General features: G+C 42.2%; 1 protein-coding gene across 1 annotated transcript; it reads right to left on the reverse strand.

The window, feature by feature from the left end:
* Positions 1-13,909: 13,909 nt before the first annotated feature.
* On the reverse strand, positions 13,910-18,003 carry LOC124283947 (growth arrest and DNA damage-inducible protein GADD45 gamma-like). Its single transcript, XM_046719984.1, has 5 exons — positions 17,792-18,003; positions 16,843-16,947; positions 16,428-16,548; positions 15,158-15,418; positions 13,910-14,710 (listed from the first exon to the last, which is right to left on the reverse strand). Exons 1-4 carry the CDS (start codon positions 18,001-18,003, stop codon positions 15,188-15,190), a joined length of 669 nt encoding a protein of 222 aa, XP_046575940.1. The 3' UTR covers positions 13,910-14,710; positions 15,158-15,187.
* Positions 18,004-26,796: the final 8,793 nt, after the last annotated feature.

A 26,796-nucleotide genomic window follows, 5' to 3' on the forward strand; every position in this document is an offset into this window, starting at 1 on the left:
GGCCACCATGGAGGAAGAACTCGCCTTGTTTGTTACAACCTGCATGCGGCGAATATATTTTTTTTCCATTTCATAAAATTTATTGCTATTGTCCCATATTTGTCAAAATATTGTCTTTGATGACTTTGAACAATGGAAAATGCAGTCGGTGTATCATCAAGTGTGGGGGATAGACATGTTGCATACATCACGAACTATATTAACATGACTCGAAATGTAGTTGTTATGCAACGTAAATCAGCACATGTGCTCGTTTATTTTAATAATTTTCTAAGATCGTTTCCAATACCTGAACTGTCAAATAGTATACCTGTTCATTCATAATTTCATGAGGATAACGCAGTGTGATGTGTCACGTGTAACGAACTGGGGTAACAACGTGGCCTGTATGTCACTGGTTTTCAACCTTTGAAGTCACAATTCAGCAAGATTATATATATACATATATATATATTCAGAACTTTATCTTAAAACTGTAGATAATTGTTATAATATGTTTGATGAAGAAGCATCAACTGATTAAAAATAATCTTAAATACAGCCGTGAATGTATATCATTAATCAATCAGCTTGTCAGCAACACGCCTTGATGCTGGCTAACGTATACCATCACTCATGCAAAACGCGGCATTAATATCTCGGATGGCGTTCTACAAAATGCTCTTAGCGCCGCAAATGTCGGAACTCTGTGTAAATGTATGGGAGTGATTGTCACTGTGCCAAGATCATTTTGTGGAACAGCGCATATCACACACACACACACACACACACACACACACACACACACACACACACACACACACACACACACACACACACACACACACACACACACACACACACACACACACACACACACACACACAGACAGACAGACAGACAGACAGACACACACACAGACACACACACACACACACACACACACACACACACACACACACACACACACACACACACACACACACACACACACACACACACACACACACACTCTATCTGCCGGAACCCCAGTGGTCAACTGCATGAACAATGACCGAGCCAGATCCAACACAGTTTCAACCCAGTCCTTTCCGGTAAGAGCTGTATTGGACGTCTGTCATGTATTAGACTAACATAATGGTTATATAATTTAATTTTAATTTACGATTGACAAAATTGGGAGTTATATAGAGTCAATCAATGTTGATATGATGATAATGAATGTTTTGAGAGTGCATCACCACTTGCACTTCCTTATGACCATAGTTGTTTGTACAGTAATCGCTCTTGAAAGATGACTGGTGTGTGATGTGAAATTTGCATGTGTACGATTAACATTTTCAAACCAAACAAAAACCTGCCAGAAACAAACACTAACACCTGTGTGATGCAAGATGATTGTCAAAATGAATGGTCTACAGTGACTTATCGACCTCCTCGAAAACGGTCAAAATCAAGAATGACACCCCATGCACGTGTATGCGGCTACTGCGTTGTGCACGTGCATCCCATGCGTTGTGTTTAGAGGTGATGATAAAGTGAATGCTGCGTTCATAAGATGTCTGTCTTTGAAAAGTTTGTTATCGCTTATACTTCCTATCCAATTTGAAAGTTCAGGTTCCCCTAATTTTTTTAAGAGTATACATTGAAATTGAAATTGAGCCCTAGTGAGCTGGGAGATGAACCTGAGAAAATCTTGACTTGCTTCATTTAGGGCTTTAGGACTTTGGTGAAAGGGAATGTACTGCGGTTCATGTCTGTGAGATAGACTAGACGTATTTCATCATAGTCACCAGCTGTCTTTTTTCGCTGAAAGAGGTTTTTAACTATTCGTTTACTTAATCAATAGTACAAAATGAGGCACGGGTGACTTAGCAGTGTACGGCGCAGCAGTATCCCCTGGGCATACATGGGACCTATGATCGTGTGTTGGAATCACAGTTCGCCTGTCAGTTTGCTCGTCACGTCGACGACCCTAGTTTGATTCCCACAATGTGTGAAACTCACTTCTTGTGTCTCTGCTGTAGTGTGCCTGAGATGTTGCTGAAAGCAGCGTAAAACCCAACTCATCCACTCACTTAAAGCATGCATGGTCGAAAAACTGCCAAAAAATATGCATCGCCTAATATTCCAATAGGAATTTTTGTAACTCGAACAATTGACCAGCAATGTCGCTCTATACAAATGTATTGGTAACGACCTTATACACTTCCAGCGCCCTTCGGACATGCAGCTGTCTCTGGTAGGCCAGTGAATAAGGATGTGTACTGTTAGGGACACAGATTAGTTGATAGTTGACCCGGTCAGCCACAGCAGCTGCCCACAGGGGTCTGACACAGCTGGGTGTCGTCACTATAGAAACGACAGGCACGTACTGGACATCGTGCACGAGTCTAAGATTTGTTCATAGGTAAAAACAGAAACAGTGCGTGTTTTAGGTCCTTGATTCTAAATTCGTGTGTAGGTGTACATATGTATTGTTTGTCATCTAGAAAAGGCACTGGCTGCTAAGTGAGTTAGTCATCCTTTTCATAAGGGGTATCGCATCAAACTACCATTCATGTCAGTTTTATATATACATGTATACATATATACTATATATGTTATTTGTGTGCATATATTTCATAAATACTGAAAGTTAATATGGGGACGTACGACTTTATGGATCACGATTCTCGTTTAATGTATTTGGCGGCGTAGTGATGTATTAACAAAGTCTGCCTTGCCTGGTCTGTCATACAGACGCTGAAACAAGTATATATCTGTCTCCCTCTGTCTTTGTCTCTGTGTGCCTCACCCTGTTTCTGTCTCCCTTTCTGTCTCTGTCTCTGTGTGTGAGTGTTTGTCTCTCTGTGTCTCTGCCTCCCCCTGTCTCTCCCCTCTCTCTCTGTATGCCTCACTCTGTGTCTGTCTCCCTTTCTGTCTCTGTCTCTGTGTGTGTGTCTCTCCCTGTGTGTCTCTGCCTCCCCTCTCCCCCACCCTCTCTATGTGTGCCTCACTCTGTGTCTGTCTCCCTTTCTGTCTCTGTCTGTGTGTGTGTGTCTCTCTCTCTCTGTGTCTCTGCCTCCCCTCTCCCCCTCTGTCTGTATGCCTCACTCTGTGTCTGTCTCCCTTTCTGTCTCTGTCTCTGTGTGTGTGTGTCTCTCTCTGTGTCTCTGCCTCCCCCCCACTCTCTCTGTATTCCTCACTCTGTGTCTGTCTCCCTTTTAGTCTCTGTCTCTGCGTCTCTGCCCCCCCTCTCTCCCCCCTCTCTCTGTATTTCCTCACTCTGTGTCTGTCTCCCTTTCTGTCTCTGTCTCTGTGTGTGTGTCTCTCTGTGTGTGTCTGCCTCCCCCCTGTCTCCCCCGCCCTCTCTCTGTGCGCATGCCTTGTATATCAATCGGAAGGGAAGTATCGAACACAGATCATATTACAGTTGTCAACAGCTGCGTATGTCTTCAAGAGGGGAGCAGGACAATACCCGTCGACAATAAACCATACTGATAGTTTCACGTTTTGAATATATACTCATGCCAATAATGGTTGTCACCCCCTTCAATTTTTTTTATTTTTATTGGAGAGGGGGTGTGAGGCTGGGGTGTATTATTAATACTATTTTAATATACTTCAATTAGGTACCTGCAATGCCAGGTTCTTGCTGTGACATTTCCCTTCATGTACCCAATCTTAGAACAATTACCTCCCGGACTGTGAAACAAATTTTTTTGTTGTCTGTTGTTTATGACACCATTTCTGTTTTCAAAGCGTTGTTATGTTCGGGGTATATATAAACTATCTGATATACGCTCCCCACGTATTTATTTCGTTATAACCACCCGTGAAGGTCCGGGTTAGAATGAACCTTCAGTAACCCATGCTTGTCGTAAGAGGCGACTAACGGGTGGTCAGGCTCGCTGGCTTGGTTGACACATGTCCTCGGTTCCAAATTTCGCAGATCGATGTTCATGCTGTTGATCACTGGATTGTCATGTCCAGACTCGATTATTTACAGACCGCCGCCATATAGCTGGAATATTGCTGGGTGCGGCGTAAAACTAAACTCACTCACTCGTTATAACCGATTTTTTCTTATTAACTGGGTTGGGTTTTACGCCGCTTTTAGCAATATTCCAGCAATATCACGGCGAGGGACACCAGAAATAGGCTTCAAACATTGTACCAAGTGGGGAATCGAACCCGGGCCTTTGTTGCGACGTGCGAACGCTTAAACCACTGGGCTTCCCACCGCCCTTAAATAATGAATAAAGGTGATAAACATTTCAATGTCCATAAGACATTTCATAATACTTCTAGATTGAAATATTATGCATTGTTCAACAAAACACCGCCTACCGCCTTACACAACACCAGCTCAGTTGTACTCCCCATACTGGAGAGCTACACGTTACATGTCTGGATCAGCTGCAAACTGAATTAACATAGACATGTGTTACTACCATGTCACACTCTTGACTCCACAAGACACCTTCTTCTCCTCATGTCACTGAGCACCTCCCCCATCAATAGGCGCCACGTGTACACGGCCCCTTGACACAACCACAGATGCTGCACCAAAACTTAAACACCAGGATATAAGTGTCAGTCAAAACTTCAAATCCGCCTTCGTGAATTATGTTCACAATACAAAATGCGTATCCGGGGATATAGAAACGGAATCTGGCAGTCCCTCCGTCTCCTGTTTCGAGCATAATTCATAAAACGAAAATTTCATGCGTCGCCCGGTTGTCCCTCAGTCTTAAATTTGACATGCTCTGCTCCTCTGAAACTATAGGGGCGGTGGGGTAGCCTAGTGGTTAAAGCGTTGGCTCGTCACGCCGAAGACCCGGGTTCGATTCCCCACATGGGCACAATGTGTTAAGCCCATTTCTGGTGTCCCCCGCCGTGATATTGCTGGAATATTGCTAAAAGCGGCGTAAAACCAAACTCAGTCAGTCAGTCAGTCTGAAACTATAAGGCTACGAAGCTAAAACCTTGGATCACCTTGTGTTTCCACGATGTGCTAAAATATTGTATTTTTAACATGGTAACAACGAATATTTCTTTCTTCTTAAGGTGAGATACAGTCCCCGTGGGTCTATTCCGCTGGTATCATTAACTTTTGTGAATTTCGAACATATTTAAGAGGGGATGTCAGTGACGTTGTCATCTTGATATAATTGCTGGCAATGAAAGATCTTACTGTTGATTCTCCAAGTGACTGGTCTATGTCTGTTGACCCTTCACCCTCGTATCCGACCGATGACTTAGGGTGCCCGGACGTCACTGTACACGTCATTTCATTGTTCATGACGCCAAACGTCAACCACTACGGCCAGGGGCCCCATTGTGCAAAACGATCTTCTCGCTTACGTGATCCTAACTGCCACGAATTAGCATAGGCTCATGACAACCGAGACGCTACGATTGCTTTGGCAATATTCCAGCAATATCGCGGACGGGGACACCAGAAATGGGCATCACACATTGTACCCATGTTGGGAATCGAACCCGTGTCGAATCGAACGAACGAACAATTTAAACACTAGGCTTCTCCACCACCCTTGGGGAACGGGGCCTTTGACAGTGCATGAGACTGTGGATGTGAATGTGAATGTGTATATATGTAACACCGGGGTGGTTATGCATGTGACAAAGAGGGGTGGGTAAAGTATGAGGGTGCGGGTGTATATAAAGTTTGTGTTTTACATACATGTGCATATGGTGTACTTTGGCGTAGGGTAGGGGTTTGATAACTTTGATTTGGGACGTTCACAGAGGAGGTGGGTGGATGGGTGTCTGCGATAAAAGATTGTGTTGGGGGGGCTATGTCTGTGATTGAGGTTGGCAGTGGGAGGGGAAGGGTGGGATGCGTGTGCATGTGGGTGCCGACGGTGCGGCAGATGATGAGCGCCCACATCATTTTCATAATACCCCACGTGTCATGCTATGTCTATATGCCGATATCTTCAAGTCAAATGAGAAGCGTGCCCCTACCAAGTCATTGCTCCCAAAGAACCTGACAAGCTCTCTTGTTTACCGTCAAGCGGACACGCCTGTGAAATACACGAGAGATAATAGCACAACTTGCGTGTTTCAGCTTATATACTCTTGGTATATTTAGTAACGACACAATCGATATTCCGTATGTGAGCCGTGTTACACGTCATAGCTTTGTCAACAACTCACAATATTTTAACGCAACGTCCTCCTAAAAACGTGAATGAAAGGAGGGGCGGGGCGACTGCGGACGCCTGTCGCAGGTAAATGCCAACAAGAAATGTCAAATGTGGACGCAACAGCTGCTCGTCTCGGACAAAAAATATGTACAAAATAAATTTATAAAAAAAAGCCTGCAATCATTCACTACATTGAACGTTCTTTCAAATTGAACGCTTCCACGCTTATGTTTTTGACTTGGCAATAATAACATTCCCGTGTTTTCCAGCACCGTATCGGGGCGGTGGAGTAGCCTAGTGGTTAAAGCGTTCGCTCGTCACGCCGAAGACCCGGGTTCGATTCCCTACATGGGTACAATGTGTGAAGCCCATTTCTGGTGTCCCCCGCCGTGATATTGCTGGAATATTGCTAAAAGCGGCGTATAAACTAAACTCACTCACTCACTCCAGCACCGTATCTGTGCTCTTGGGTTTCTTAAATTTGGTTTGGTTTGCTTGTTTAAATTAACGCCGCACTCAGCAATATTCCAGCTATATGGCGGCGATCGGTAAATAATCGAGCATGGACCAGATAATCCAGTGATCAACAGCATGAGCATCGATCTACGCAATTGGGATAAGATGACATGACTCGACCAAGTCAACAAGCCTGACCACCCGATCCCGTTAGTCGCCTCTTACGACAAGCATGGATTGCTCAAGATCAATTCTAACCCGGTTCTTCACGGGTCTTAAAGTGGTGCACGTCTTAAGGTCTGCATCACTTGGGGGATTCCTCCCTGATGATGCTGACATACCATGTGAATACAGCTTAAAGCGACGGTGAACCAACTCACTCACCTGTGTCGTGAGATCGGCCGAGTAATTGCTGAACAATTGTGCAAATGTCTTGTTTTCATCGAAATATCAAATCATAACATGTTTTGCTACATTCATATGTTGTTTTGAGCCTAACCACCCACAGGGCACAGAGTCATTGCTATTGACAAATATTGACCAAATCACATAAACGTAAAAACATAAACACCTGTAGTACATGATACATAAACACGAGGTAAATATTTCTTTTCAGTTTGATTGTTCCCAAAGTAAATCCTACCTACACGGTCTCTTCCTAGACTTACAACTTGTCTATGAAATGAACATATTTTACAGAAAGAAAACGGTTTCTAAATTATCGTCATAAAATATAATAAAACGGAGCCCAGAGAGTTTCATCATTTCCCGGACCTCTGGTAATCTAGACTTGCCACACATTCTAGACTTGCATGGTGCTGCATGGGGTATATTTGTGTCGTAGGCACTTTGATGGGGTATGGGTTTTATCGGGAAATATAGACATGTTTGTATATTCTCTGAGTTTAGTTAAAGTTGTGTTATCTAAATCTAAATCACAGTGCTGACAATATACATGCAATATCAGCAGCTTATTATCATGACCATCAGCACAGCCATGTACAGGTCAGGTGCCTGTGTGTAATTAACCCTAATTAACTTTAGAGTATGGCCGGTTGGCCACGGAAGTTTAACATTGTGGATGAGGTGGATGCTGGATACTGCAGGTTGACCATACATGTATCGTAATACGATACAGGGCAGCCTGACAGTCAGTAGTATATAGACAATGAATTCTTAATGTAACGGGACTTGACCCTCGGACAGCGGCTGGGCAGGTGGGCTGACGATCGCCTCTGTGGTGCTGCCTGGCCGTTGCTGCACTATCATGTAATTACATACTTAGCTGACGAATAAAGTGTTGTGGACCCGCTGATGGACTTCTGTGTTTGAAGAGACGGTATTCCCAAAACCTTTAAACAGCCCGGGATATTTGTTTCAGGTCTGTATGGCAGACTAGGTATCGAACCTGTGGATCAAATCTACACGCCGGCTTTGATGGACTCTTGAAAAATTCATAACCTATCCCTTGTATAGACGCCTGGTCTAAACAGGTGTCCCCTCAGATTAAGACATCTCTAACATACGAAGACTCCCGAGCGTCTGTGAAAGGATACATACTCCCGCACACCACTCATCAGATTCGCCTCCCGTCACTTGCAACAGCGACAAGTGCTGTGTCTATATATATCCCGTTAGGTCTGAAAATAGCTCGCTCTATGCTAACTTCGTCTTCGCCAGGCATCGTCTGCGTTATAATCAGCACCACTAGGAGCTATTTTAGTTACAGCTGTAATTGCGGGTGAGGTGACTGACACAATGAACAACAACAGTTTCGTTGTTAATGTTGTCGTTGTGAAACGGACATGATCGGGAGGTGTCTGGCATTGGGTCAGGTTGGCGTAAAGCGGGAGACAATTCTGATTGTAGTGAGTGAGTTTAGGTTTACGCAATATTCCAGCAATATCACGATGGGGGGGGGCACCAGAAATGGACTTCACATGCTGTGCACTGTCGGGACTGGAACCCGGGAGTTCGGCGTGACGAGCGAACGCTTTAACCATTGTGCTACCCGACAGCCAACTATGCAGCTGTGCTCATCACTATCATTGTCATTGTTGCATTATTTCAAACTCCATTACTGTAATTGTTTCTGTTTAACTAATATTACAGCTTCGGTTATCATAGACTAACACTTAGTCCCCGAATATATATAATTTTGATAGTAACAAATAAATCCATTTAAATTAAAAATGGTGCCCCAGTGAGATGGGAGATTCAGAACCTGAGGAAATCTAGACTTGCTTCCTTTAGAGCTTTAGCATTGAAGGAAGGACTATGCAATATGGAAAATAATGTAGTTCAGGGACTGTGAGACAGACTGCTGCCGGAACTGTCTACATCATCTCTCTACCTTCATCATCAACAGGGGCGGTGGGGTAGCCCAGTGGTTAAAGCGTTCGCTCGTCAGGCCGAAGGCCTGAGTTCGATCCCCTACATTGGTACAATGTGTGAACCCCTCTCTGGTGTCCCCGCCTTGATATTGCTGGAATATTGCTAAAAGCGGAGTTAAACCATACTCACTCACTCACTCTAAACGTACTTCAGGGAAAGGAGTGGAAGCAATTTTAAGAGGCCTCTAAATGGATCGTGTTGTCAGTTTGGTGACTTGTTAACGGTCCCATCCTTGCTCGAACATTGCTCATTATATCAGTCACTCGTTTATTTGGTCCGGACTTTAGGCCAGTGGGGGCCATCCTGAAGGAGGGAGTGAGTCTAGTTTTACGCCGCTTTAAGCAATATTCCAGCAATATCACTGTGGGGGACACCAGAAATGGGCCTCACACATTGTACCAATGTGGGGATCGAACCCGGGTCTTTGGTGTGACGAGCGAACGCTTTAACCACTATGCTACCCAACCACTCCGTATCCCGAAGGAAGATAGGTGTTTCAGTCCCATTGATTCCTGGTCACCATGACCTCGTATGGGCCTTAACCAAAGTGGTCAACGTCTAAGACATGTACCGGAACGGACGAATGACTGACTGACTGACTGACTGAGTTTGGTTTTACGCCGCTTTTAGCAATATTCCAACAATATCACGGCGGGGGACACCAGAAATGGGCTTCACACATTGTACCCATGTGGGGATTCGAACCCGGGTCTTCAGCGTGACGAGCCAACGCTTTAACCATTAGGCTACCCCACCGCCCCGACGAATGAATGAATGAATGAATGAAATTAAAGTAAATTGGCAATCCCTAATATAACTAAATTTCCGTTGAAAGTGACATTAAACCCAGATCACTCACTCACTGTTGTTAAATGTACCAACATCATCTCCAAGAGACGTACAAGGACATCGGTCCACGTTGTTGCGTGTAAACCACCTTTCGACACGTGTTGAGTGGCTTGTGTCTCCTCCCATCAACGAGTCTGCACCTTCCCTTTAAGACCCTAATTACATGAGCCCTTCATAGCAATGACTTTGTGAAGGAAATTGCATTACCCTTGACGGCTACATATATGTAAACGTTATTTCTGCAGAAATCAAGTTAGTACAGGGACCAGCATAACAACTAAAAAAGGAAAACACGAAAACAAGGACGGTATCTTTTTCTAATTATAATTAGCTAAAGAAAAAAAGGAACAAACAAACAAAAATATACTAAAATGCTACCGCTGCATCTACAACTTGCACATGCTCTTTTAGTCTGTCTCACAGTCCCTGAACCACATTATTTTCCCTACTGCCAAGCTCTCTCTGCAGTGTGTTAAAGCCCTAAAGAAAGCAAGTCTAGATTTCTTCAGGTTCAGGTTCTGAATCTCTGGTCTCCCTAGGGCTTGTTTGTTACTATCAAATTATATAATTTCAGAGACCAAGCCTTAGTCTAATGCTCTTTCTACTGGTGTTTTTGAATGTATTTCAAGGATGTGATAATATATAGATCCAATAAAGAACACAAACATGGCATGAATCGTGTCAGTAATAACATATTGTCAGGTTTGCTCCTGGTGAATGATGAGCATGGCAATAATAACTCTGATTTGGTTTTTTAAATTATTCCTATGACGATTACATGATCTAATCGTCCACAACATACAGTGTCATTGGTAGTATTTTGGAGAGTATCGTCATTAATGATTTTGAGATGAAGTATATTTTTACAAGTAAAGGTAATCTGTCATACATACCCTGAAACAAATATATCCAAGAAAGCCCATGCAAGTCTAGAATATGTGGCAAGTCTAGATTTCCACAGTTTCAGAGAAGGAAGAAAATCTCTGGACTCCTTTTCATTATAATTTATGATTATTTTTTGTAAACAGTATTTTTCTGTAAAATATGATCATTTAAGAAACTATATGTTAGTCTAAAGTAAAGGATTTCAAAAGTTTGAGGCTTCGTTTTTTTTAAATGTAGATATTGGTAACAACGTTATATACGTGTATTGTGATGTGGCAATATATTTAATATTATATTAATTTACTTGCACTAACTAAAGTACAGATAAGTTTGTTATGCACGATCCACTGAACACACGAAATCTATAATAATTGACCTATATCCTTAGGCGGGTGAACTACCCTGCTTTCCAGTAATAATGCAAAAAAACATTCAAAAGTGGGCTTCGTATATAAGTCTTATATCTCCGTGTAACTAAGTGCATAAATGCCGGTAACAGTTTATTACATAAAACTGCGACAAGGTCATCACGATGTTGAACACGTGCGGAAACATCAACGTGACAGGGAAGTAGGGGAAGGGAGGTAACTCTAATCTTTGTCAGGGTCAATACGCCCATGTATGGTTATGTATACATGTTTGCCTTATATGGGGGTGGAATTATAATCTCGGTATATGGACATTACATATACGGGTGCGTGATAATTTGGGTATTCGTATCAGTGTCATGTTTATACCTGATATGGTACTGACTACGTCCCATGTCTTTGCCTATTAAGGCGCCCTCATTCATGAAGTCCTCGAAGTAGTATTTTAAGTTATTTGTCACCCTTCTATCGACATCTATTTTTGTTGAAGAATCACTGTCCTGCGATGTCATATATAGCAAGATGAGAGTCTGTTTTGTGTTTTTCCCGAGAATATGTCTCATTATGCCAACATGTGTTGACAAAAATTGTGCTATTAAATGCGCAGTTTAATTTTCTGATTATTTATTAACACCACCCTTCCTACATTTTCTGCAGGTAAACATTAATAACTAAACCATTGTGTAGTGAATAAGTAGTGAAACTTCTGCTTCAGAAGCATGGAAGTGTGGATGTCACTTGTTTGCTACGTCACGCACACAGATCAAGTTTTAACTTCTAGAAATTATTACAGTGAACGTTTTCCTGTCGAAGCCACTTTGGAGTGATCGTACGCTTAAGTCCACGAGATTTATATAATAAAACACAGTTTTCATGTTCGCCAGAAAAAGCTCTTACTGGGTGCTTGCAAGAATGTTACCTCGAAAATTCTTGATAAAAAACGTGTAACACATTGGTTACATTCAAAGGTTCGGATTAACGAGGTTCCAGTGTGACACAAACATTACATCAACATGTCTGGATTACCGAGGTCTTGGTGTATAGGATGCTTTCTCCACAGTTGCCATAAACAGCATTGCAAACATGACATGCATTGAGACACATTTAAAGCAGACAAGATTGGGCACAGAACAATATATGAAATATACACGCAAGCTGCACTTGCCACAGCACGGTGTCCTCGAAGTTGACAGGTTGTATATTACACGAAAAGAGCAATGAAACTACCCACACCAACTGCCAAATCACAATAGCTGCATTTTTCATCGCTTGTCAATGTAGGTAAATTGGAGACTGCGAGCTAGGTGCTGATACCATACAAGTAAGTATTACCTACGACCTGTACCCTACGGTCAGATACATTCCAATTACTTATATGGGCCGTGTCGTAGCCTAGTGGTTAAAGCGTTCGCTCGACACGCCGACGAGGTTCAATTCCTCACATTGGTTCACCATTTCTGGTGTCCTCCGCCGTGATATTGCTGGAATATTGCTAAAAGCAACGTAAAACCATACTCACTCACTCACTCCCAATTACTTATATGGTGAGGGGAGGTGGGGTAGCCTAATGGTTAAAGCGTTCGCTCGTAACGCCGAAGACCCGGGTTCGATTCCCCACATGGGTACAATGTGTGAAGCCCATTTCTGGTGTCCCCCGCCGTTCATATTGCTGGAATATTGCTAAAAGCGGCGTAGAACCATACTCACTCACTTATATGGTGAGTTTGGCAAATCTAAATCAGACCAGTTACAATCTGTGTCAAGGAGCACCGGAGACGTTAAACTTGGATCACCGTTTTGTAACTATTTCCAGCGGTCTTTTAGTGATGCGTGCGAGGGATGACCTACATGCATGACCACTGCGATGACCTTTAAGTAGGGCAAGGTGACCTTTTGGCTTCACCGAATCGCGCTACATCGCTTCGTGGTGGCATCTTTGTCAAGTGTGTGTATACGATACAGTGGACAGTGTTTTTTGCAGTCCATACATACAACCTTCACGTCAAAGGCGGATCCAGGAATTTTCAGGGTGTGTGTGTCAGTCTAAGTAAACGTAGGCTCAGTGTCATTCGTTACACTGCTGTACTGAGTCTCAGTATAGCAGAGTTACGAATGATACTGAGCCTAAGTTTACACTTGTGTGTGTGTGGTTCGGGGGTTCTTCTCTCTCTCCCCCCCCCCCCAAAAAAAATAAAATAAAAATAAAATGAAATAAAAATAAAACCAAAAAAACCCAACACTTTCTGACGTTGTGAGCAAGACACCTCAATTGCCTTTAGGTAAATTTTAACAAATGTGTTTTTGTGCTGTAGATACAGAAGTTTTTGCGCACACATATTCATCAAACATATATTATACGTTTTACGAATCTGGCTATATCATGATGTGTACACGAGTGTATATCGGAATGAGTGGATACCAAGGATCGCAGCTGTGTTCATTGTCATAATCCTGTCTGGCGTGTTGCTTTGCCATAACCATGTTGACGTATTGCATCAATACAAAGTGAAATACAAGCATCAGACAATCCGACAGCCTGCATCCAGGATCACCGTATTGACTCCTGTTGGTCTCAATAAAATATTGACCATTCACGTGTCATCGAAGAAAAGACTTCTGACTGCAGAGACAATAAGCATCCACTAACAGAGAGCACGAGGTAGCCAAGTTGATAAGTGTTCGATCGCCACGCCGAAGGTCCGGTTCGCTTCCCCACATGTGTGTAATGTGGGATGCCTTTTCCAGTGCTTCCGGTCGTGATGCGGCGTAAACTCACTCACTCGCACTCACCTTCACCCTCAAGAACAAAATGAAAATAGAAAATACTTTTCACTTTTTATTTCTAAATCTAAACAAAATATCTAAAACATTATAAGTAACCTAATGCAAAATGCAAACAATAACTTATTAATTTAGCTTTACAAATGTCAGAGAAAGTAGCTACTATATTTAACGTAAACGTAACTCTCCAGTGATCTATAATGAACTGACATACAATTGTCTATTGCGTAATGCAGGGCAATGCATACACAAAGTCCCGTTATTTTATATAGCCGTTAGCTGGTCGGCAGGTTCGAGCTTCTCTGAGCTCATTCACAGCTTCCCCTCGTTCCTCAACGTGTCGTTCAAGGGCAGGTAACCCTAGAAGAAAGTCACATGTTCCAATGCCTTGATGCACTAGACTGTTCGTCATTCCCAGACGAAGCATTGTCACTTTTTGTCAAATGTTATATACACACATTTTTTCCTTTTATATTTTTTTGCATAGATGAATGGCATGAAATGTTGTTTTAAACACTGTTCAGGTGATATCCAAACGAATTTCGATGTTCATTCACAGTTCATCTCACGTGGTTCGTTTGTGTTGGTTGATGACGTGATGATGAACCTTGATGATGGCGGGATAACCAGTGCTTCTGGTCAATCCGTGTCTCTCGTCCTGAATCATGGCGTTTACATGACCAATGGGTTTTGATGAGACAATGGATATGTATCAATGAAGATGACTTCAACCCATCTACGGTTTGAGACATAGATCCAACTTGGCAGTTGCAGATCTGAGATGTCTCACCGGCATGAAGATCTCTTCATTTTTTGTGGATATTTTTCGGGATGTGGTTTTCCCTGAAACATAAATGCAATCTCATAAAGCACTACTCAACAACGTGTTCACTGATGCTAAATCGAACACTTTTAAGGTCGCTGCTCATGACATCAACCCTTAGGTTATCTGGTCTGTTTTCATTTGCTTACAGGTAATTGTCATATAGCAATATTGACGACGTTATACAACGTTTAACAATAGCCGTTCTTATGAAGTTCTAATCTGCTGACATAATTTGGACATCAAACATGCCTCTTATGTAGTAAAAGACCAGACGTAGCAAGCCATTTTTTTCGTGTAAACCCGATAGGTTGCAAAGCTTTTTATTTCGATAGTATTGAGGGCTTGCCAAACCTTTTTTTCAGCAATCATGTTTAAGCCCTGTCTTTATCTATAATGGCAACTAACGCCCCTGATAGACCAACCAACCAACCAAATACCCTAATTGTAGCTGCTAGAATAGTTACCTTAGATTGTCCATATTATGTCCCTCATGTTCATGCGGGTATTGTCACAACGGACGCAGGTCCATAACCCTTCCCGGCCACAGACTTGCAGAATGTGGTCACGGTCACTTCAGCAGGACTGAGGTCGTCTTCCTCTGGGTAGTCCACGATGACGCAGCCTGCGTCGCTGTACGTAACCCTTCCAGCAGCAACATCGTTGTCGTTCATCTGCTGCCCTGGGCGACACTTGACAACTGACGCCAGTTTGTCTTCGCTGTCAACCTGAAGGATCAAAATTGTTGTAACAACCATCAAAATCCGAGCATATTGGTCTGTTTGGAAAACAACTAAAACTAAGGCATATCATTAACTTATTTCATGTGTGTTATGTAGGGCAACCCCGTTATCTCCTAAATATATGTGCGCAAATTCTTCTGAAGAAAAAACAGAGAAACCTGAGTAAAACAAAATGCAAATCTGATGACTATTCCAGTCGCGTGCAATGATGCACGTTCTCAACGATCTGGAGCAAAGACACGTGCTATTGTTTATCTGACCGAATTTCTATCCTAATGCGTTTGTAAGCGAAGATCTGATTGGTCGGTCCTTAAATTAATATTCATGAGTGTGGCAACGCCAATCTATCCCAATGATTATGTAGGTAGAGGGCAAACTAGGGCATACGATGACGCAGTGAAATTTTGTAGGTGACTCTAACAAGTTAGATCAAATTCCTGTTATACTGGGATATGTATGCAGAGCTGCGCCAATTGGCAACACAGACGGGGCCTTACCCCGTAAACATGTTTGTTTGTATTTAGCGCAAACAGTGTGTTTTGTCGAAGTGCCTCCGTTGCATGCTCACAATGGACACAATGACACAAAGAGACAACACATTGCCATTTTGTAATCAGAAGCTTTAGGCACTTATTTCATAAGCACAGTGTCCCTGTTTGAAACTCCGATTAGAGTCTCTATAGGACCATAACAAAGGCAGAGGTAAACAATTTATGGCCGTTGGCAAAAGTGAGATTATTCATTGACCTTAAATGACTTCATGCTTCTGATCAAGCTTCTTAACAAGTTGGTCAAACTGTTATACTACTAAAGGTGAAGGACCAGACTCTTTCATATTTCTGAAGCAAATATGTCACGAAAGATTAATTATAGAAATATGTAAGATTCGAATGGCCCTGAACTTCTTTAATGTAGTATATTTCAATGCTGGTGGGAAAAAAGCTATCCAAAATACAAATTACAAAAGATACGGAAAAAGATTAAAGCTACATACCCTGACAAGTCTGATGTTGTTTTCCATACAGAAAGCCTCGATGAGAGTGTGATGAATATGTACGGACACATCCCCTACCATATCTTCAGGCAGGACACACAACATGATGTTGTGAGGGTTACTGCAAAAATAACAAGTTTGATTAATTTCATGCATATATAACAACATATAACAAGTACTCAAAATATTTTTGTATGTGTTTTTTAAAATGACAGATTCCCATCATTCCTATTTTCACTTTTATCTACACCACAAGGTCGAATTATACAGTTCTACAAGCATCTTATGATGACGACCTTGCATTCATACCCTGCAAGGATAGTACATATATTTATTATAATAGTCTTAATTAAATATTAATTATTTTGAAATTAAAAATATTCAAATTGAATTAGTCGTTAAATTTTATACTTACATTTCTAAATGCTTTGCGCACTCGAACATTCCGCAAGTCAATCTCCCTTGCTCTAAGCCCTGCCAGATTGTGTCTCGGAGGGCGTGGCCTACCGTTAGCTGATTCCTGAAACACGAAAAACAACATGCGTTTTTAACATTGTCATGGTAAGATCGTAGTCATGTCTATAAATAGCCTCATGAGTAATCACAACCTGCATGACAGCTAGGGGTTCCCCTGATCGACCGCGAGCGCGAGCCCAACCACGAGCTTATCAGCTGATTTCATTGTAAAGCACCTTTTGTGGTAATATAATCACAATCAGCGCACATACCCATACTAAGATTAACATCGATCTACTGATATCCCCGTGTTTGTATATCACCACTTGCAACACATAAACACTGGACCGCTGATGACGTCATCCAGTCACGCGCTGGGATTCTGGATTCGGGCCGGCCCAACGTTTCATACAGCACATGTCCCGACAACAATTTGCAAAATACTGTTTTGCTTATATATCATATGAATCGTATTAAACGAATTAATCGAATGTCAAAATCCATTTAGAAGGTACCATGCACATGCTTTCTGAAAAAAGGATTCGAAAATCGCTTATATTTTTTGACAGTTTTACTGAGAATAAATGACATTCCACACTCTGCCTTGTCAACTAGTGACTGCCAAGCTTTTAAAAGAATTTGCAAACATGGCTTTCATAATGTTCCGAACGCGCGGGAAAGAATACCTGTCAAAGTGTCAAATTTTAGAATCGATGCCAACTTCCTAAAATTATAGCAGAATCATCGGAGACATTAATCCCTGTGACATACAAGTTCAATTTGGGTACTGGTGTTTAAACCTGAAGTCTAAAATCGGACCCATCTTCTCACCTGATGCAACGTTGCAATGATTACGTGGCCAAAGGTACATTTGACTGAGACACCTGGATAAAATAAGCAGTACTTACTGTGGTTTCTGCTGCATTTTGCTGTTATCGTCGCATTCTGTAAGTGTCATGATTAAATGTACTCCGATTTCTGCACAGGTATATCCAACAGTTTGCATGAAATACACACACGTCCTCTCCTCAGAAGTCTCACAACAAGAATGTGCTGACACGCTGCGGGTATCAGTCTTTAGCTCAATGCAAGGTGTTGCCCGTCCGTCCGGTCCTCCCATTGGTTGGAAGCAGATGTCAAAGGTAAGGAAAATACTTCCCTAGAAACCGGTTGCTATGTCGCCTGTAATGTAATTCCCTTATTATCTGTCAAAGTGAGCTATATTCGTTGCCCATGCTGCACCCATTCAAGCACATTGACGTGCCTTAAAGAACTGGAATGTTTTAATTCAGATAACTGCTTGCACTAGTGCATGATTGTTTAAACAAATCGCTACACATGTAAATTCTCCCAACCGCTTTTAACACGTTGGGTCTTGCGCCAGCAATTCCAGAACGAGGCTAGGGAATTCCTGCCACTTCAAGATCCAGAGCATTCGTTTTAACTACGTTTGAAATATTGCATGATGCTGATCCTACGAACAGTGTTCTTTATTCATGTTTACCCATATGAAAAAACAAATACTGAGCATGAATCGTGAGTGAATTCACTTCAGATTTATTAAATTTTCTCTCGTGACGAAAGACCATCACTGCATTGCATATTCATTCTGTAACCTTTGAAATTTTTTAACAATGTTTTCATTTTGTAAATGTTATTCTGTACAAAGTTGTGTTCAGTAGAGTGAACATAACATTGGCCACATGAACGTGACCCAACAGACCAGAACCGGTGATAACTAGATTAGGTCGGTCATTGCACAAGGATCGTGAAATCCGCGTGGCCGGTTTTCCCGAGAATCTATTTTTAGTTTACCTGGAAAGGACGTGTACATGTGGTTAATAGAGGTCGTATGTGTGGTTTTTTTTTTTATGATAAACGGATGTTATCACATTCCGTTGTTGATATCATCTTGAATATACAAGGATATATATACCCGTTACTTAATCACTCGTATTTTCCAATGGAAAACATTATGTAAGTACACGTGCCCATTTCGTCATCCATGTTTGTGAATATTGCAATCGTATGCTTTCATTTACTAAATGATAATATTTCTAAAAGTTTGAAGTGTCTTAAGTAATACAGGATAACCATGAGTCTGGTTATCGACCGGCAGCCTTGCTGTGTGTCTGGTACGCTTGAAGGTGCAGACGTGTATTTACGGTTAACCGCTAAAGGGACCTTCTCGACGTTTCGTGGATTGAGCTGTTATATCGGGCATATACCGTTGCAATTTGTATTTAACACAGTTTCCATAGGTAAATGCTAAGAAAATGACTCTGCAGCTGAAAAATGGACACTTATTGATTAAATATTACTAAATGAATATTACTCCATGTAGATATGAATATGCTTTTATTTCCTAGCAATGGCCACCCTGAATATCTATAGTTGGCTGCCAAATGTCCTATTATGATTAAAGCTAGTTTTATGTGCTTTCGTCCATTTAATGTGCCTGAATCTATGCACTGTTAAACCCTTGAAGGTCCGGGTTAGAATATTGATCTTCAGTAACCCATCCTTGTCGTAAGAGGCGACTAACGAGATCCGGTGGTCAGGCTCGCTGACTTGGTTGACACATGTCATCGGTTCCCAATTGCGCAGATCGATGCTCATGCATCACTGGATCACTGGATTGTCTGGTCCAGACTTGAATATTTACAGAGCGCCGTCACAGAGCTGTAATATTGCTGAGTGCGGCGTAAAACTAAACTCACTCACTCTATATTAGGCTTTTTTCCAGCTTGTCCAAGTGCTTTGATAATGGGTGAGAGAATGAGTGAGTATTGTTTTAAACCGCTTTTAGCAATGTTCCAGCAATATCACGACGTGGGACACCAGAAATGGGCTTCATACATTGTACCCATGTGGAGAATCGAACCCGCGGGTCTTTGGTGTGAAAGTGCATTAATCGAATCTGTGCAAACGAATGTAATGAAATGTAATGGAGGCTATACGATGACACACAGTCTGCTGGCTGCAACTGCAGGCTTTACGTTGACAATACCCGTGCCCCCTGGCCATGACTTAATAGGTCACGCTTTGGGTGCTTGTGACCTCATCTGACCTTTAATCCCCATGGTTAATACGTACACGTGAATGACGTATACGCGGCAATACGGAATTCTTCGGTACACTTATGTTTCCTGTGAAGGTATATGTTTTGAATTCCTTTTAAGCTCTAGAATTGAACGGGTACAGAACGGAAGCCAGCTTCCGCCGGTCGGTGTATGAATACAAATATCAGGTAATACTGATCGCCAGATGTAGGCTCCTGGATGTCAGGTAAATTGAAAGATATAGACATACTTGTCAGTGACCATAGCCGCAGGGGCGGTGTAGTACCTTAGTGGTTAAAGCGTTCGCCGAAGACTCGGGTTCGATTTCCAACAGGGGTACGATGTGTGAGGCCCATTTCTGGTGTCCTCCGCTATCTTATTGCTGCTGGAATATTGCTAACAGCGGCGTCACTCACTCACACACTCACTCACACACTCACTCACTCACTCACTCACAGCTGCTGTCCACTTGTCGTCCGTTATCTTGTTGCGGCATTAGCCGAGCATTCCTTTACCTTGTGAGAACATTGTCGTCAGAGACAGCTCCTGCCTTTGATCCCCGGCTGAGTCATGCAAGAGGTGTACAAAGCCACTGGACTTTCCCCTACGCGGTATTAAGGGATCAAACCAGGACTGTCCGGTTCAGTGGACCGTGTCCAAGTGGGCTGGCCACGTTAAACCACGAGATAGTGTCTCGGTGCAATAACAAAAATAGAACCACATTTGTCCGGAATATATGCAACATAAACACGCACATGCGTGTTACTATCTAAGGGCAATCCTGAACACGACTTTAAACGTCTGAGATTAACATTCTCAATTGTGTTTTATGCACATTTATTAATTTTTAAACGTATCGATCTATAGATTTAAAAAAATATCTCCTTACAGAAGTGCTGTTTTGGTGTTGACTAAGAGACAGTGCACTTAATCTTTTGGATGTAATATCGAAAAGTTAAGTTATTTTCAACTGAAAATAAAACATGATAAATCAACTGAGAGGCATATTTAGTTTCTTGTGCCCCAACCTTACATACAATTAGGCAACACACATCTGTCAGAACAATACATACTTGTTGTGTTAAATAAGGTTTCAGTTGCATGCCACCTACCACTGCTGTCGTCGTCGTACTCAACGTCGTATGACAACCCGTCGCCATGTGAAAAACGGTGCCATGTGCGTGGACGTTAAATGCCATGTGGACTTTGAAGTGACGTCTTCGTGAAGGTGTCCCTGTGACTAGTTGCGTCGTAGCTACGTTCACAGTCGTCCACGATGGAAGACGTGCGACAGTTACAACAACGTCTCCGCACTTTGGCATGCAGTGAGATTAGCATCTTTCTCTGCATACAATGACGGTTTCATAGTTTTTCACATGATTTCAGTGTGAACGCTAGCATGGTTGTGTGATCTATGACGTTTTATTTGACAATAAGCTGGACCTTGTGTAAAAATATGAAACAATGCCTCCGTGTTGTGTGGTTTACATTATCTTATTCATGTATTAATGTATGTTTTCTTATGCACACGCTGTGGTATAATTCATCTGTTTGTAATTTGTCTTTATTTTTTTAATAAATATTGAATTTATTTACATCTGCCATTTCTCTCGCGTTTCATTCACATTATCGATATCAATTATGATTCACTCACTTCTATAAAGATTATCCTAACTAAAATGCCCATGGTTTGAAATATGTCAATTTGCTCATATCGTTCTACCCAATATACTACGCAAATACAATCAGGGGTCGGTAATGGATTTGGTAAATTCATCCACATTTAAATCTTTATTTGAAACCCATTTCTGGTGTCCTCACCGTGATATTCCTGGAATATTGCTGAAACTATATTCACTCACTCACTCACTTGAATCATTACTCGATTTTCAAATACAACTGACTGATGTACTGTACAATGCTAATCTGTCTCACAGTCCCCAAACCACATTATTTCCCCTCCAGCCAACCCTCCCAGCAATGAAGCAAGTCTAGATTTCCCCAGGTCCTGAATGTCCCAACTCACTGGGGCTCCTTTTCAATTTAATGGGTTTATTTGTTGCTACCCAAATTATGTATATTCAGGGACTAAGCGTCATAGTCTTAGTACCATGCATGTAGTGATTAACCCACGCAACCACCAACTATGCATTCACAGGAAGGTCCAACATCCGGAATTTCAGTAACTAGAGGCCAGCCGCGATTGGGTCTGCCGCACCCACAATATCATGTGGTGTGGGTGGGAATGTAGGGCAGTGATCAAGGTCGGGTGAATCCGTAACACGATCGCGCCTTTAGATCGCTCATACACACCTGCCTTAACATGCCGCTTCCGCTCTCCGCTGAACGTTACAAAACCGCTTACTCAGCAGAATAATCTGCCGGCTCGGCGGTTTGGAAACAAAGCGTAACTAACTCATAATGTTTTGTTTTGGATTGAGTTAATCTCTCTTTGTTGGAATTGCAACAGAAAAATCATGAACAGCTGTTATTACTGTGATCGTCTTGGCTCACAACACCTCGAAGTCATCCTGACTGAAATGTGTCTTGAAATATGTCATTTATAGGTCAGGGTGATATCGATTACAATAGAGTGTCAACTGCTTTAATAATGTAGAGCGCTTGTCTGGGTTATCGATATACACTCCACGTTCGACGTGAAATTGGAATTGGGAAAAAGAACTATATTCAAATATGTTATAAAATCAATTAAGATGAATACAGTCTTGTTATCACTTGACATGTTAGTTAAATGTACTTCAACACTAACAACTACTAACTCCACAGCGCTGTCACTTCAACAGCATCACCCGTGAACATACTACTACTACTACTACTACTACTACTACTACTACTACTACTACTACCACCACTACTACTACTACCACCACAACAACTACTACTACTACTACACCACTACTACTACTGCTACTACAACCACTACCACCACCACTGCTGCTACTACCGCCACTACTACTACTACTACTACTACTACTACTACCACTACAACTACTACTACTACCACCACTACTACTACTTCTACCACCACCACTACTACTACCACTACGACTACTACTACTACTACTATTGCTGCTGTATTCTATCTCACAGTCCCTGAACCACATTATTTACCCTTCCGTCCAGCCACTTTTTGCAATGCTAAAGCCCTAAAGGAAGCAAGTCTATAGATTTTGCTCAGGCTCGCGAATCTCCCATCTCACTGGGACTCATTTTCAATTTAAAAGGATTTGTTTGTTTCTATCAAAATTATAAAATTAACATTCAAAGAGCGTTAGTCTGCTGCTTCTGCTGCTTCATCACCACCACCGCCGCCGCCGCCGCCACCACCACCACCACCATCATCATCATCATCATCATCATCATCATCATCATCTCATGATTATTGTTATTACCTCATCCAACTACAACGACCTAACTACACCACCCCACTGCAACAGTCCCAGATTCCGCGACAAAACCTAAACACACAACCACCATTGTATTACATCACAATGTAAACCAAGCGCTTAACTCTTTTCACACCGCCATCATCCCTGCACCAAACCGCGGGTTAAGGAGTCTCTGCAGGCACATTCCAAAGACTACACTGGCTGCAGTGTTTGGAGTTGAGCACTAATAATCATTATGGGGTCTAAATGAGCCTTGACTCATAAGGTACATGTACTGACTCATGGAATATACCTAGCGAGAAAACCCCACTATAACAGGCAGCATTCCACTGAGTCATATGGGGACATCGGACCATATTCGGAGCGTACGGTGATCGATTTTTCACTATCGATCTGTTGTTGAGCATGCTGGAAGCCGCGATAGCAGCAGTGGAACCGCAAGACGATGTTGATAGGAAAGTTTTGTAGATCGCCTGATGGACCTGGGATGCGGCTGACTCACAGAGTGATACACTAGTGAATATTAGTATCGCGTGATTCCTCCGACCTTCATAGGCCAGGATCTTGGAAGATAAGGAAGCCGTTGTTTCCTGATATGATACACACCAAGAGTATTTGCATGTACAATGGCGACGGGTTGTTTCTTCCTCTATGCCACGTACCAAATGTGCATATTTATAGTTTTCATTATTATTATTCCATATGCCTGCGCGTGAAATCTGTAACGTTAAATGGAAATAACAGTTAGTGAGTTTAGTTTTACGCCACTTTTAGCAATATTCCAGCAATGTCACGGCTGGGGACACCAAAAATGTTCTTCACACATTGTACCCGTGTGGGGAAACGAACCTGGGTTTTCGGCGTGACGAGCGAACGCTTTAACCACTGGGCTACTACCGCCCTAAATGGAAATAACAGCCGTTCTTAAAACCATGGGTTCCTTGCGCAGAGCTATCGTAGAGCTAAGGTGGTCGTAACGTCCATACTTTATCGTAGACTGCGACAGTCGGTGGGCTACGACCACTCTGCGGAACGGTACCCAGAAATAGACTTTCTTTCAGTGCAATAGTGAGTAAGTAAGTGGGTGAGTGAGTGACGTTAGCAATATCCAAGCAATAGGCGGGTGACAGAGATGAGCCTCACACACTGTAGCCATGTCGGAAATCGAACCCGGGTCTTCGGCGTGACGAGAACTCTTTGACCACTAGGCTTAGCAGACCCGGGTTCGATTCCCCACATAGGTAAACTGTGTGAAGCCCATTTGTGGTGTCCCCCGCCGTGATATTACTGGAATATTGCTAATAGCGGCGTTAAACTAAACTGAACTCACTCACGCATAAAGTCCAGGTCAACTTGATCATCCTCAATGTACATTTATTACAGAAATGTTTCCAAAGCAAAGAGACTCGGACCCCGGCATTGCAACCTTTTTTTCTCTCTTGGGGTTGGAAGCTCAGTATTTTTTTGTTTCATTCAAGTGCCTCTAAATAAGATGACTTTTTCCTCTGCGTCAAAAAAGGTACACTAATAAATTTTGACAACCATGAAGTTTAGAATTGGGTAAATACAGTGAGTGTGTGAGTTTGGATTTACGCCGCTTTTAGCAATATTCCAGCAATATCACGGCGGGTGACACCAGAAATGGGCCTCACACATTGTACCCATGTGGGGAGTTGAACCCGGGTCTTCGGCGTAACGAGCGAACGCTTTAACCACTAGGCTACCCCACCAGCCGGGTTGTTTTGTTTTAAACATATTTTATTCATGAGAAAAGGATTGGGTACAAGTTATACAACTTAGAACACCCTCTCCGTAGTATTTACATAGTATTATTTACATTCATTCTACAAGATGGACAGAGAAGAACAGAACAGAAATATGGGAAAAAGAGGAACAATTGCAACAATTAAGAAAATCGTTTTGAATGACAAATATATGTTTGAACAGTTTTAAATATGTTTTGATTTATGTGAACAGTCAGATCTGCATTGTCATGTAATAGTAACTCATAGGTTATATCCACATTTGTAATACTGCGTAAATTAGTCATCATGGTAGTTCTCTGTACTGTATATAATTGACAGTCAAATAGGTAATGATAAGAATTTTCAAAAAACATTTCCACAAGAACAACTTGGGTTATCTCTTAAACCAGCACGGAATAGATCATAATTCAACTGACTACACATGTAACGTAGTTTTGTAAGGATGATGTTAGTGATTCTCGGTCCAGAATCAAAGTATTGAGGAGCAGTTTTATGTTTTATAACAATAATAAGCCGGGTTAATACAGCATTGAGGATGAGTGAGTGAGATTTGTTAAGCGGCGTAAAACTAAACTCACTCACTCACCCTCCATTCTGTATTCCCTGTGTAGTGAAGACACTGCGGGGTAACCATATCTTATAAGGTATTGTCTACCTGTACTGAACAAGGAAACACTTTTGCAATACATTAAACTGTGTACAAATGATCTTTATTGTAACAGATTGGCCAAATACACCGTGACGTCAAATGTAGACCCGGATGTTAAAACCCCAAAATATTAGTCATGTAATGTAAGAACACCCGCTCAAAGTATTATATGACACAATACAGACTGATCAAACAACCATCGTATACACTGTCTACACACCATCTTATCTAGTCATCACAGAAACTATTTCCAGCACAGGCCGTCCTACGATTGGAATGGAAACAGCTAAAAATAGATAGATTGAGTTAAAATAGATCCGATGGAGCAACGTGCACTCACATAAACTAGTTAACGGCTTGATCTCAGAGGTATTGCGTCTTCTGTGTGTGTGCAGATTGTTTTTGTGGTGATGAGCGTGCCAATCGGCCGGACAGATGGATTTATTTTGGCACTTGAGAAGGTTTACTCCAAGAACTAGTGTTTGGTTCTCCTTGCACCTTGAGACGTCCACGTGGAGGCTCCCAGGGCCACGTTTTTGTTTGGGTCGGTGTCAGTACATTTGTGCTGACAACTTTTAGCCACTATTAACTTATACTCGATATCTTCTATCATGTTGGGGGGCGGTGGGGTAGCCTAGTGGTTAAAGCGTTCGCTCGTCACGCCGAAGGCCCGGGTTCGATTCCCCACATGGGTACAATGTGTGAAGCCCATTTCTGGTGTCCCCCGCCGTGATATTGCTGGAATATTGCTAAAAGCGGCGTAAAACCATACTCAGCCAGTCTATCATGTTGGGTTTGTGTTTTTGTTGGTGTGCACTCAGCAATAGGCCAGCTGCAGGAGTGTTTTCAGTGTTCGATTTTGGGTCAGATAATCAAGTGATTGACATAATGAGCGTCGGAATTTGAAAATGACTATGTGCATCAGTTAAGTCAGCGAACCTGATCACATTAATCACTATGGATACTGCTGTAGCACTGATCACTAGGGTACCCGTGTGGCCCAATCGTAGAATTCTGGGTTCGAAT

The sequence above is a fragment of the Haliotis rubra genome, unplaced genomic scaffold (genome assembly GCF_003918875.1).
Source record: "Haliotis rubra isolate DU_JTF1 unplaced genomic scaffold, ASM391887v1 Scf325, whole genome shotgun sequence".
Lineage (NCBI taxonomy): Eukaryota > Metazoa > Mollusca > Gastropoda > Lepetellida > Haliotidae > Haliotis > Haliotis rubra.